At 48.5% G+C, this 11,861-nt stretch overlaps 1 protein-coding gene across 2 annotated transcripts; it reads left to right on the top strand.

The window, feature by feature from the left end:
- The first annotated feature begins 259 nt into the window (after nucleotides 1–259).
- On the top strand, nucleotides 260–11,544 carry LOC112289603 (uncharacterized). 2 transcript variants are annotated; one of them, XM_024534940.3, is made up of 14 exons: nucleotides 260–661; nucleotides 1,895–1,960; nucleotides 2,067–2,155; nucleotides 2,480–3,535; nucleotides 3,851–4,001; nucleotides 4,289–4,471; nucleotides 4,707–4,939; nucleotides 5,111–5,801; nucleotides 6,044–6,229; nucleotides 6,599–7,065; nucleotides 7,372–7,632; nucleotides 7,846–9,977; nucleotides 10,150–10,373; nucleotides 10,675–11,544. In XM_024534940.3, exons 1-14 carry the CDS (start codon nucleotides 571–573, stop codon nucleotides 10,974–10,976), a joined length of 6,132 nt encoding a protein of 2,043 aa, XP_024390708.1. In that variant the 5' UTR covers nucleotides 260–570; the 3' UTR covers nucleotides 10,977–11,544. The 2 variants fall into 2 exon arrangements, with proteins under 2 accessions (XP_024390708.1, XP_024390707.1); XM_024534939.3 differs by having other exon boundaries at nucleotides 261–661; nucleotides 6,035–6,229.
- The last annotated feature ends 317 nt before the right edge of the window (nucleotides 11,545–11,861 follow it).

Here is an 11,861-nt window from a genome sequence, read left to right on the forward strand (position 1 = left end):
CAGAAAACGGAGGACTCGAACGAACGAACGAGCGAACGAACTATGGATGAAAAACTGCTTTGCAAAGTTAATACCCGGGAGGGGGTCAAATACAGGACCGGAATGGAACTTAAACAGGATGACCCCCGGGCAATAGAAGGGTGAAGGTCAGGTTATTATCACGGTAGGGTCCGGGTAATGGGCGAGGCGGGGAAATCAAACAAACGCCACGGCGAGCGGCGAACGAGAGAGGGGGGGGGGGGGATGTTGTTTTTTCTAGTCTTGGAGTCCTACTTGGGAGGAATTTTGTCGCACGATTCTCCTATCAAGTTTCTATCTGCTCCCGCCTCCCTCTAGTTGTCGCTGCTACTCAAGCCTTTCTCCTCTTCTTCCTCAATCCCTATCCCTATTTGCCTTTCTCGACACTATCTTACAGTTTTGAATCGTCGCCGGTTTCTGTCCGCCGACGAGAGTGTACAGGAATAATCGCGGCATCCTCTGCCTGCCCTCGCTTCCGGAGGTTTAGAGGTGGTGGTAGTGGTGGTGGTTTGAGGGCGGCAGTTTTTTTATTAGCGTGCCCGAGGAGCAACTATGGCGGACAGCAAGAGCTACCCTAGCGACGTCATGGAGGGCGGCGGCGACGGGGGAAGCTCGTTGCGTTCGGAGCAGTCAAGAATGCGAGGTTGGATATTTGTATGTATATATTTTTAGTTTGTTTCTCTCTGTTGCCCGAGTCGTTACTGGTGTTCCGTCTCTGGAAGGTTCAAAACTGGCTGGACGAAGAAGGTGGCGTTCTCGAATGGTAATCTAGTCTCAAGTGTTCAGAAACTGGCTCTGTCCGCTCGTTCCTGTGCGGCGCAAGAGCACGAAGTGCTGATCAGTTTTGCGAACTCTTTTTTGGCCTTACTTTGAGGCGTGTTTATTGCGTGATTCGTAGTCGGCTTTTCTTTTGGCTCTGCGCTTAACGTAAAGGTGCTGGTATCGATGTGGTCCGTGGCCGACCTCGTTCACTTCAATGCAGATTATGCGCTAGTTTGGTGGTCAGTTAGTGTCATTCAACTGACGCCGCCCTTGTGTAGAAAGAAATTGGCGATTGCTAGATTGAGGGAGCAAGATGTCGGTAGCTCCGGCTCTTTATTCATTTTCTACCTGTGGATATATCGTTGTTTCTGTATAGCTTCGGTATTTGGCTTATCTCTATCACCGCCGTCATCTATAGACTCGGATTGCATTTGTACTCATTTGATGAATGTCGAGCTTTTAAATTGTTTGTTCATCGGCTGGTGCGCTCGTGTTCCCTCATTTTTTGACTTGATTCAGTCAGGGTTTTATGTTACCTTACATTCCTGTGGAATTTTTGTCGTCTCGTTGAACGGTCTAAGTATTTGATTGCGGTCTCAGTGTGAGTCCTGAGTAAACCCTATTTGTTTGGCCAGTTGTAAAGCCACGTTTATGGTATCAGGGTTTTGCTTTCTCGTATTCGTTGGCCTCATACGCGACCTATTTCTGCCGAGTGAGTAGAGTTCAGTCCCCTGTGTACTGAGCTGCGCCCATACTGTCCTTTAGCTGTCATCAATTTTCCCTCCCTATTCCGTTTTCTCTTACTTTCATCCCTCCCTCTCTTTTTCCTGTTTTCCCGTGTGTCCATCTGGCCCAATGTTCGAAGGTTTACCTTTCTTTCAGAACGTATGATAATTTGCGTGTGCTGTTAATATTTTATTGTTGTAGTGAGGCCTGTAATTGTGACTATTCTACACTGTGCCCAGAAGTTTCTCTCATGGCCGTTGAAGGTGACTGTTTCTAAAGCAGTAATGAAATTTTCTCAGGCCGTAGTCTATGTTTTACACGGAAGTATTATTCTTTCGATCTAGCTAGTTGTTACCTAACACCGGTAGTCGCACACTCGAATGTGCAGATGAAGGGAGTGGGACTTTAGGCACGTCGAAGCTGGTTTCTGGATCTGTTGAGTCAGATTCTAAAGGTAATTGATAACGAAATCCTGTATCTCATTTTCTTACCTGCCTGGGCTGCTTAGCATCATATTGGAGGAATTGAGCCATGATTTGAGATTATTCGTGTGGTTGCAGATTCTGGGAATTCGGAAAACATAATTCCACTAACACCACAGTGGCTGTTATCGAAACCTGGAGAGAGTAAACCAGCAGCTTCATCCGGGGTATGGAATGCCGTCCCTTTTGTATACATCTTTCTCGATCTTTTGAAGCAATTTTGCGTATACTTGCATCTTAGCGTCAGGTACTGCTCTCTACGCTCGTCTTGTTGGCGTTTGAAGAGCCAGGCTCGTGGATTGGATGACTGATGCCAATGTGCGGAGGGTATTTAAAAATTTAAAAATTTGTGCACGGGAGTATGAGCGCATTTTAGGTTGGACTTGTTCGTTTTTATGCACTTAATTGGTTGATTTTTTTTCAATTAAATGCGCAGTCTTTACTGGAGCTTATGTCTTCGAGATGATAAAGTTGCGTGATTTTATCCTCAGGATCCTCCCCGCGGTACTGGAATTTCTACTCCAGGTAATGGAATGAACGATGCTTCGGGCAAAGATCGGTGGCGCAATCTAGAAGGAGGTCCTCAGGACCCGAAGAGAGGTAGAGACTGGTGGCGCACAATATCTTTGGAGCGCGATACGGATGGCAGCCGGAGAGAGCGATGGAGGGAGGAAGAGAGAGAAAGCAGTATTAATTTGGCTCCTCGTCGAGATCGATGGAAAGAAGGAGAAAGGGATACGGTTGGGGACCAAGCCCCTCAGATGCAAAACCGCCGAGCCGTGAATGAGAGATGGTCAGACATGAATGCGGTTAGCGGGAGGGAGTCCGGGGAACCACTGAGGCGAGTTCCTTCAGATCGGTGGGCAGATACACCGAACCGGGATTCCAATTTAGATAGCCGTCGCGATAGCAAATGGAGCAATCGGTGGGGTCCGGATGAGAAGGATAGAGAATTTCGTGGTAAATGGGGTGGGGACGGGGTGGACAAGGAGATGAGCAAAGAAGGGGTCGATGGCGGTGGATACTCTCAGCGTCACGCCACAAATACTCACAACGTGATGAGAGATGCCGACCGAGAAAGTGGGCGGGATAGAGAGAGGGAAAGAGATCGGGAGAGGGAGAGGGAACCAGATATGGCTCGTCACGATCGAGCTTGGCGTCCTTCATTTGCTATGCGAGGAAGAGGTGAAACTCCTCACCTGAGTAGCACCCCTCCCAAGATGGCTCCCGGATTTATGACTGGCAGAGGCAGGGGTGAACCGTTCGGCGTGGGTTTCACAGTGGGGCGTGGTCGTGGTAATCTGCAATCAGGGCTTCTTCATGGTCCTCCATTTAGCCCGATCGGTTCTCCATTTCTTGTAGATAAATGGGATGTCGGGAAAGAGAACGTTTTCCGATATCCCCGTGTGAAGCTGTTGGACATTCATCGCAAGTGCGGCATATCGTCTTTTCAAAGATATCCCAATGGCTTCACTGAAGTGCCGCAGTTAACTCAGAGCGATCCCTTGGAGCCTATGGCTTTTTTCCAACCCGACGCGGAGGAAGAGGTTTGTTGCATTGCTCATTACTTCATTTTTCTCGGTATTGTATGATCGAATGGTGGAGAGGATGGAGTCAGCTAAATTTGGTTTTGTGGACTGGGTGAAAAGTTCTCGTCAGTGGAGAGTGTACGTGCTGCTTGTGGCTTCCATGCCTGGAAGGTCATGTATGGTAGTTGTTGTTGAAGCAATCAGATTGCGGAATCTGTTCAGTGTGAGTATGGAATTCTTTGGATCAGCGATATTGGGTGTCCTACTCGTGAGATTTGGGGGGTAATTGTCCCGCTAAAAGTTGACTTGGTGTGTGTGTGTGTGGCGTTTCAGGTTGTTCTGGAGGGCATACGCAAGGGGGAGATAGTGAGCAGCGGTGTCGTGCACAATTCGGCTCCAAAGGAGGCTTCTATGAATAGAGGGATGAGGCAGGACTCTCTTGGTCGGGGCCGGGGTCGGGGTCGGGGGATGGGAAGAGGTACAGGTACGTGTCTATGTTTGTGACAACTTGGATGGGTTGCAGCATTGCAATGATTGGTCGTGGCCTTTTTTTTTTTTTTTTTTTTTTTTTTTAATTTTAATTTCTTTCGTGTCGATGGATGCCTTGCAAGGAAAATCTGGTGTGCAGATGGATTGTAGTTTAAAAGAATGTGTTTTGGACTTCCGTGTGTATTCTGTTTTTTGCGTTGTTGTCAAGGGTTCACGGCACTCCTCGAGTTAGTCGACAGCCTATTGACCTTTTTGATTTGTTGCTGGTTTTGGGCGGAGCAGGGGGTAAAGAAGACTCCGGGTTCGATGGTCATAGAGATGACGACTTCTTTGACCAACCTGGATTCGGAATCACGCGAGGCGGGGACCGCGGCGCTATAGACAAATTCGCTGAGGCACGATTTGCAGATGCAGAGGAGCTTGGGGAATCGCGTGCACGTGCTGAGAGCGGTGCTGTTAATGAAGGTAAGCGAAGTGAATTGGATGGTTTTTTTGTATGGTGTGAAGGAATTGGTGAGTTTACTCCATTAGTACAATTTTCTTGGCCCTGATTTTTGGGACTTAATGATTTCGATGCGATTAGCGAGGTTGCGACTTAGGCGGGACCGGAGGTGCACACATATCGGTCCACGTGTCTGTTTCTGGATTTTTTAATTCGTTTGGTGTTATTTCTAATGATACGGAAGCGTGTTTGCTGCAGGTCCTCTTGTGAAAGAGGAGAATACATGGAGGCGTGGAAATACAGGCGAGGAAGGAGGTTCCGTGCGAGATGATGGAAGTTGGAGGCGTGATGGTGGTGCTCGTAGTGATGGTACCTGGCGGAAGTCGAAAGCAGGTGACGAAGACCTAGGGGCGACCAAGGACAATAAGATGGAAAGGCAAGAGCGGACGTACGAGAGGGAGGAACATAGCAGCTGGCGACGGAATGAGCAGGTGCTGTTGGTTTAAAGTTTTTTGGTATAGTAATGCGTGTGTAAACCTTCGGGATGAGATGCCTGTTTGTGTTTTGAATCACTGATAAGTTGCTTTCAGAACCAATCGGGTCGTTGCAGAAGTGGACATTTTTCTCTCAGATCTGAGAATCTGTTGCAATGGCGATTGCAGGATTATTCGGAGTTGGAACGTGACGTGTCAGCGAAGGAATCTGTACATGAAAATGCAGCCAAAAGAAGCGATCAAGAAGGCGACTCGGTGATGAAAGACGCGACGTCTCTTGGTCCAAAACTTGGAGGATATGAGGAGCAAAGCTCTGGCCGCGAAGTTCATGTGCCCAAGGAGAGCTATGTGACCAGGCCTACAGAAGCGGGATTTAACCCAGAGACTTCCATTCATCAAGTAGCCCCCGAAGAGCTTTGCCTACTTTACACGGATCCTCAGGGAGAAGTACAAGGACCATTTTATGGTGTGGACATCATTGGGTGGTTCGAGGCTGGTTTTTTCGGGCTAGACTTGCCTGTACGTCTGATGGATGCTCCAGAAGGTACTCCATTTACTGCACTGGAAAATATAATGCCACACTTGCAGTCGGCAGTGAAAGTACCACCTGGTTTCACCAGCGCATCAAAACAGTCAGATGAAAGTGTCGAGTCGACTCATCTGAAAGATGAAGAATATTTATCAAGCATTAGCTACCGACAACAGGAATCTTTAGGGACCAAGAACGAAATGGAACATAGAGGAATTTTCGACCCATCTTTGGACATGGAGCTCTTGGGTTTGACTGGTGGTTCGAAGAGCATGCTTCGTAATGAGTTCCAGCTCAGGATGAGCGACAGAACAGCAAGCAGCAAACCTGGTAAGCGTGGACGGTTTGGGATAACGTCATTAAAGGATCCAGTTTTGGGACTGTTTTGGCATAGATGAGCAGTATTGAGGGACTGAGTGCACGTAGAAGTCAGCAAGTGCTTTGAGTTTAGTCGTTGATACTTTGTGTACATGGGAATATCGTAGTGTTTGTGATTGGCTTAAATTATGGAGGTTCTTCTTGGTTTTTGGCATGCGGCCTCAGCGTGGGTGTTGTGATGCTAGAAATGCCAGCGGATAGGCATTATGGAAAAGGTGACAAGGAGTTCGGAGCAAAAGCCGAGGAGGCAAGCGACCAATCGTATTCCACGCTGAAGCGGATGTCAGCATTCCCTCGAGCGGACACAGGCATGTCGGAATCTGGGAATATGGGATTGCCCACTCTGTTTCCTCAAAATGAGGGATCCAACTCGTTGTCAGGTATTTGTATATACATGGGATGGTACATTTCCAAGTATCTGCCCCTGGTTTAGTTGATCGGAAAATTGCTGGTACCCTGCGTCGTTCGGACGTCGTGGGGCAGCGATTAATTTTGGTAGTTTCGATTTCATATGGGTGTCACAGATTAAGCAACCTGGAAATTATTTCATCATTTTGGCTCATCTTCGTTGCATGCGAAAGAGTCTGCACATGCCCTTGTCGGGAGTAGATGTGCAGTGAATGAGTTGTGAAACTTAGGATATCATGTGTTGCTGGACATAGCTGTGGTAGTCTTTAATTCTGTTATTTCCTACCCTGGTCTAGAAAGCGGAACGAGACTAGTACCTGAATATGTTGTTATGTTGGCAGGTCAACCATTGTTTTCTGCACCCATGTTGCAGAGCGGACACAGTCATCTGGGGCAGCTTGATCATCCATGGACAGACACACTATTGCGAAATTTGTCACTGGACGTACCATATCCTAACGTGGGGCTTCCTCCCTCTGGAAGTGGTATAGATCCTACACACCTGGCTCAGCAACTGGAGCAACTGGAGATCCAGCACTTGCAGAGAATGGGTTCGTCAGGTTCAGCATTACAGAGGCAGTTGTCTGGTGTACCCCCTTCGCCACACTCTTCACGCATCAATGTGGAGCAGCTGATGCGGCCCGGGGGTCTCCCTTCTCGCGATCACCAAGTACTGAACCCTTTGCTTTCTCAGATGCCTCCTCAGCCACATCAGGCACCTGTCCCAATTCCACCGTCGGGTCCTGTGCTGGAGCAGCTTTTACGCATGCAGCAGCAGCAACAGCAACAGCAACAGCTGCCAACGCAGGTATACAATCGTAGTAGATATGAGGTGATAATTACGGGTGCAGTTGATATTACTCTATTTGTGTGCTCTTTCGATGCCATGCACTGATGTGGATGGAATAGTGAACGGAAATTGTATAATTGCTTTTCAACAGACACTTAGGCCACTTCACTGAAAGAGTGCCTTTGAAATGAATGCCCTTGTGTGCAGTGTGGTTTGGTCGTTCTTGGAAGGCTCTGAAGTGTGTATTCTCTTTTTGACTTTTTATGAGTTGATGGAGTATGAATGCAGTTACAGTATCTTATTATTACGTTGTTGATGGTGCAGGTGCTGATTGAGCAGTTACTGCGGAACCAGTCTATGCCCCCACCTACACACTTTAACCACATGCATCGTCAGAGCTCAGGACTTGCAGATCAGCTTGTTCTTGGTCGGCAGCCCCAGGACCCACGATTGCATGATACATCTGGTCAGCACTTGTCAAGCAGGGAGTTTGAACAGCTTCTTTTGGCCCGACAAAACCATTCGAGCAGTCCATCGTTCGAGCAGCTGATACGCCAGCGGCTGCAGGAGGAGCAGCAGCAACAGGTATGAGTTTTATGTTTTATTTGATGGCACATGAGATGCCCTTTTGGATATGTTTGCTGGCAGTGCGAAAGGTTCCAACTGTAAGTTAGGATGATAGCATTTATTTGACAGTAATATTTGATGAGTAGTCGATGAGTTTGAGTAGCCAGGTGGCGAGTTTGCATTTCGTGGTGAGCACATCGGGTCCGTCTGATAACAGTGTTATGTCATCAGTTGCTGCAATTTGGATTGCCGGTGCCCCAACCGCATCAAACTTTGGAAGACATGCGAGTTTCTGGTGTGTGGGAAGTGGACGAGTTTGGACAGTTCGTGAAGCGTTCGCAATTGCCCGCTCCAATGCGATCATTCGATGCCTTCCAGCATCAACAGCAGCAACACCAAAGGCTGCCGAGTCAGCCGAATTTTTCAGGGTCAATGCAGCAAGAGTCTCAAGTTATGTTTAGATTTGACCGGTCGTCACTTCTGGATTCTGGGATTATTGATTCTCGTGTGCCGATGAACATGTACGACCCAAATTTGATACGCAGAGAGCGCAGTATGTCAGGCATGGAAGGCGAGATGGTAAATCAAGTTCAGGAACAGCAGCAGTCTACTAGAGCGGAGTCTCGAGATTTTGTAGGTTATGGTGAGCTTTCGGATCTGGAACGTTTCCGACGGGACGCATTAGACCTACAACAGGTTCAAGAGAGGCAGCAGCAAGTGGAAGCTGCAGCTGCGGCTCGAGCACTGGGATTGGAGGGATTGGAGAGTCGGCCGAAGTGCGGGGAAACGAAAACGACTGGTCAACTGGATGCTCCAGCAAAGAGTGACGTCTTGCCTGGTTTAAGATGGCCAGTCATCAGCAACGAGGGTGCTCAGAAGCAGGAGGTGGTGCACGAAAGGAGTATGTTTGCCCCGTCTCTGGGATTATGGGGTCAGGAGAGCCAGGATTATGCCAGCACAGAGCTACAATTACATGGCGGTTCTCTCAGCGGGACGTTGATGTCGGAGCATGTCCCCATCGCGACTACACCGAGTGGAGCAGAAACCTCGGGATCATCTGCTACCGGCACTTCATCTCAGGCTTCACACCTGCTGGGGAATTGGAGTTTGTCGAACCTGCATTCGACCGAGCTACCAGCGAACGTACAATCAATGGAGAGTAAAAGTCGGGCTGGATCAGCGGCAGCGTTGATTCAGCCTGGGTGGAAAGCTGCCACGGCCCCGAAAGTGAAGTCTCTTGCGGAGATCCAGGAAGAGGAAGCCGCAAGCAGGAAGGCTGTAGAGCAGGCGACAATAGAGTCGGCAGGGCAGTCTCCGTCTAGTGCAGGTACCGGATTGGGGCCATGGGCCGGACCGTCGGTTCCCCAACCTAAGTCCTTGCGAGATGTTCAGGAGGAGGAGGCCCAAAAGGCTGCCGCTGTTCTGGAGGCATCTCAGAAGGCTGGAAATGCTCAATTGAATGTTGCAACATCTGCTCAAAAGGTTCCTGTTGGCCGAGTAGTGGATCCCCCAGCATGGGGAGCGGTGTCTGCTAACACCGAGAAGGTTAGCTCGTCGTTCGAAGGAGGCGATGAAAATATCGTTGTCCAGGTTAGCAGGAAAGGCAGCGGAGTGGAGGCTAGCATTGTGAAGGAGGTGTCAGTGAGTCAATCTAGTCAAGCATCGACGCAAAGTACTGTTGGGCTTGATGACAGTGACTTTATTGAACCCAAGGAATCGAAGAAGAGCAAGAAGCGGGCAGCCAAGTCAAATCGCACGACTCCTGTAAAGCCGGCGGGTGGTGCAACAACAAGCGATGTATTGCAGGTGCCGTCTCCACTGACATCCAGCAAGAGCACAGTTTCGCGGTCGGCTCAGGTGGAGTCAGCGGAAGAGTCGTTTCCAGCCCCACCTCCAGGGCCGTCGCTAGCGGATTTCCTGAACCTGGGAAGCGAACCCGCGGTCAGTTCGCAGCCTCTTCCGGCGTGGTCATCAACCCCGGCTCAGCAAGCGAAATTAGGAAAAATTTTGTCTCTGAAGGAAATTCAAGAGGCGGAGAAGAAAGCTCGCGAGGAGCAGGAGAGACAGAACCAGATGCTTCAAGCAACACTGGTTCAGAAGAACACACCCCCTCCATCAGCGAAACCCGTCACTTTAATGACGAGAACCGTAAGTGGGGGTGCTGCATGGCAGCGCCCTGGAGTGACGAACTCATCAGCGCTTGCGGTGGCGAGTGGGCAACCGACGAAGATTCCGGCAAGCAGTGGCAGTGGCAGTTCTTGGTCGAAGGTGGGTGTGTTCGAAGATGATGATCTGTTCTGGGATTACGGCCAGGATGCGAAGATCAGCATGGGAGCTGTGAAACAGATCGCAAAATCTGAGCCGTAAGTTGACAATTTTGTTGTTTGTGGTCGCATGTGATTGTGAAATAGCATATGGAATGTGTGATAGCAGAGTGCCAGGTATTGTCATGGTGTACCGTTTGTTGTCGAGAACCAGGTTTGTGGATGCTACACTGAAGTTAGTGTATGATTTCAACATTTGTGATATGTGCAGATTGGATTTTCCGTCGCTTTTGCATGGACCTGGACAAGGACAGGCAAACAAAGGCGTAGTCTCGAAACCCGCAGCAACCGTAGCAGCGGCTTCAGTGCTCCGTCAGGTGGCAGCCCCGGTGGCAGTGACGAGAGCAAGTCCGACAGAGTTTCCATCTTTGAGTGCGACGACAGTATCCGTGAAAGTTGCTGCAACGAAAGGGAAGAAGCAAGCAAGTAATAAAGGTATTGTGAAGATGCATGGTTTGAGTAGCATAAATTACAGGGACACTGGTTTGGTGCAATGGTATATTTTGGATTCTGCAAATTTGATGTTCTTTGCGGGTTGTGGTAATTGAGGGGGCGATAGATATGGTATCTTCTAGAAGTCGGTTTGTTGGTTGTTGATTTAGGGTAGTATAAGAGTTTGAATGGGTTCGGAGTTTGGTGACAAGATGTTGGACAATGGATGATCTGTGGTGAGGTTTGCATATTGTTAGTACAGTATATGATTGTTGATCCTGATTTTGTGTGCGTGGTTTTGCAGCGAGTGCTGAAGTGAAGGCATTACCGTCCGATGTTAACGTGTCTTCCAGCGACCGCGAAGACGCAGCTGTCTTTTATGGTTCAAATGGGAAGAAAATGGATAGGAGCAAATCCGGGACGGTAGATATGGCCCGCTTACTGAAGGAAGACATGGGCTCAGGGGAGTCCGAGAGCACCGCAAGTCTAGGGAGTGGAAAAAAGAAGAACAAGAAAGGGAAGAAGATAGTGGATCCATCGTTGCTGGGGTTCAGCGTGACGAGCAACCGCATCATGATGGGGGAGATTCATCACATCGATGACTAGGTCGTGTCCTTGCCGGAGTACGTTTTTACGTGTGGAACGGAGACGTAGGGTGTTTAGAGCGATGAAGTTTTTCCCGCACTAAGAGCGGAGAGAGGGAACAGGAGCGAAATTTTATGTAAAAGTAGTAGGAAGCGGAAATTTTTCACGGTTGCGAAGATCCGATTTGGGTAGGTTTCAGTGGTTCAAAGCAAGGAGAGAGAAGGGTGGGTGAATAAGCCAATGACAAGTTTATTTGGGTAGAAACATGATGTGTCGATGGCATTGTGTGTGGACGTGGAGAAGGTGAGTAGGTGTTTTTCCCAGCCCGTGGTGTTGAATGGTCTTCAGAGTAGGCTGGTTGGATATGGAAGGTTTAGAATGAGCAGATAGACAGCCAAGTATTGAGTGTTCTGTAGCTTCTGGGGGCTCCGGACTTGTATCATATGTGAATCGAAGAGGAAGCTGGATATGAGAAGTGAAGGGTGTAAACTTTAAGGTGCTTGTTGGAATCCCGTGTAGCGGATTTGGGAAGTCTATTTGACGTTTGTGCGAGAAGCATTTAATAAATTTGTTCAAGAGTTTTTGTTCACCAAGACTTGTGTTGCTAAGTGATAAGAAGAAGCACATCACGGAGCACCCTGACGGGATTATAGTTGCAAATTGCTTTAACGTTGAAGGACAAGGTTTAGGGCTAGATAGTTCATGTTCTTTTGCTTATTTAATGGAACTAGCTTTTAGTGTTACGTATATGATTTTACTGACCGTCGCACTCAAGGGGGCACCTTTCTTCAATCCAGACATATTTTTTTAACACCTGGTTCTTCTAACCGCTGTTAATGTCAGTCATGAAATCTGATTCTGTTTTTTACTGGCTCACAGTAAATAAAACAGCCAGGTGGGTTTAAC

This window comes from Physcomitrium patens, chromosome 12 (genome assembly GCF_059467195.1).
Source record: "Physcomitrium patens ecotype Gransden chromosome 12, ASM5946719v1, whole genome shotgun sequence".
Taxonomy (NCBI): Eukaryota; Viridiplantae; Streptophyta; class Bryopsida; order Funariales; family Funariaceae; genus Physcomitrium; species Physcomitrium patens.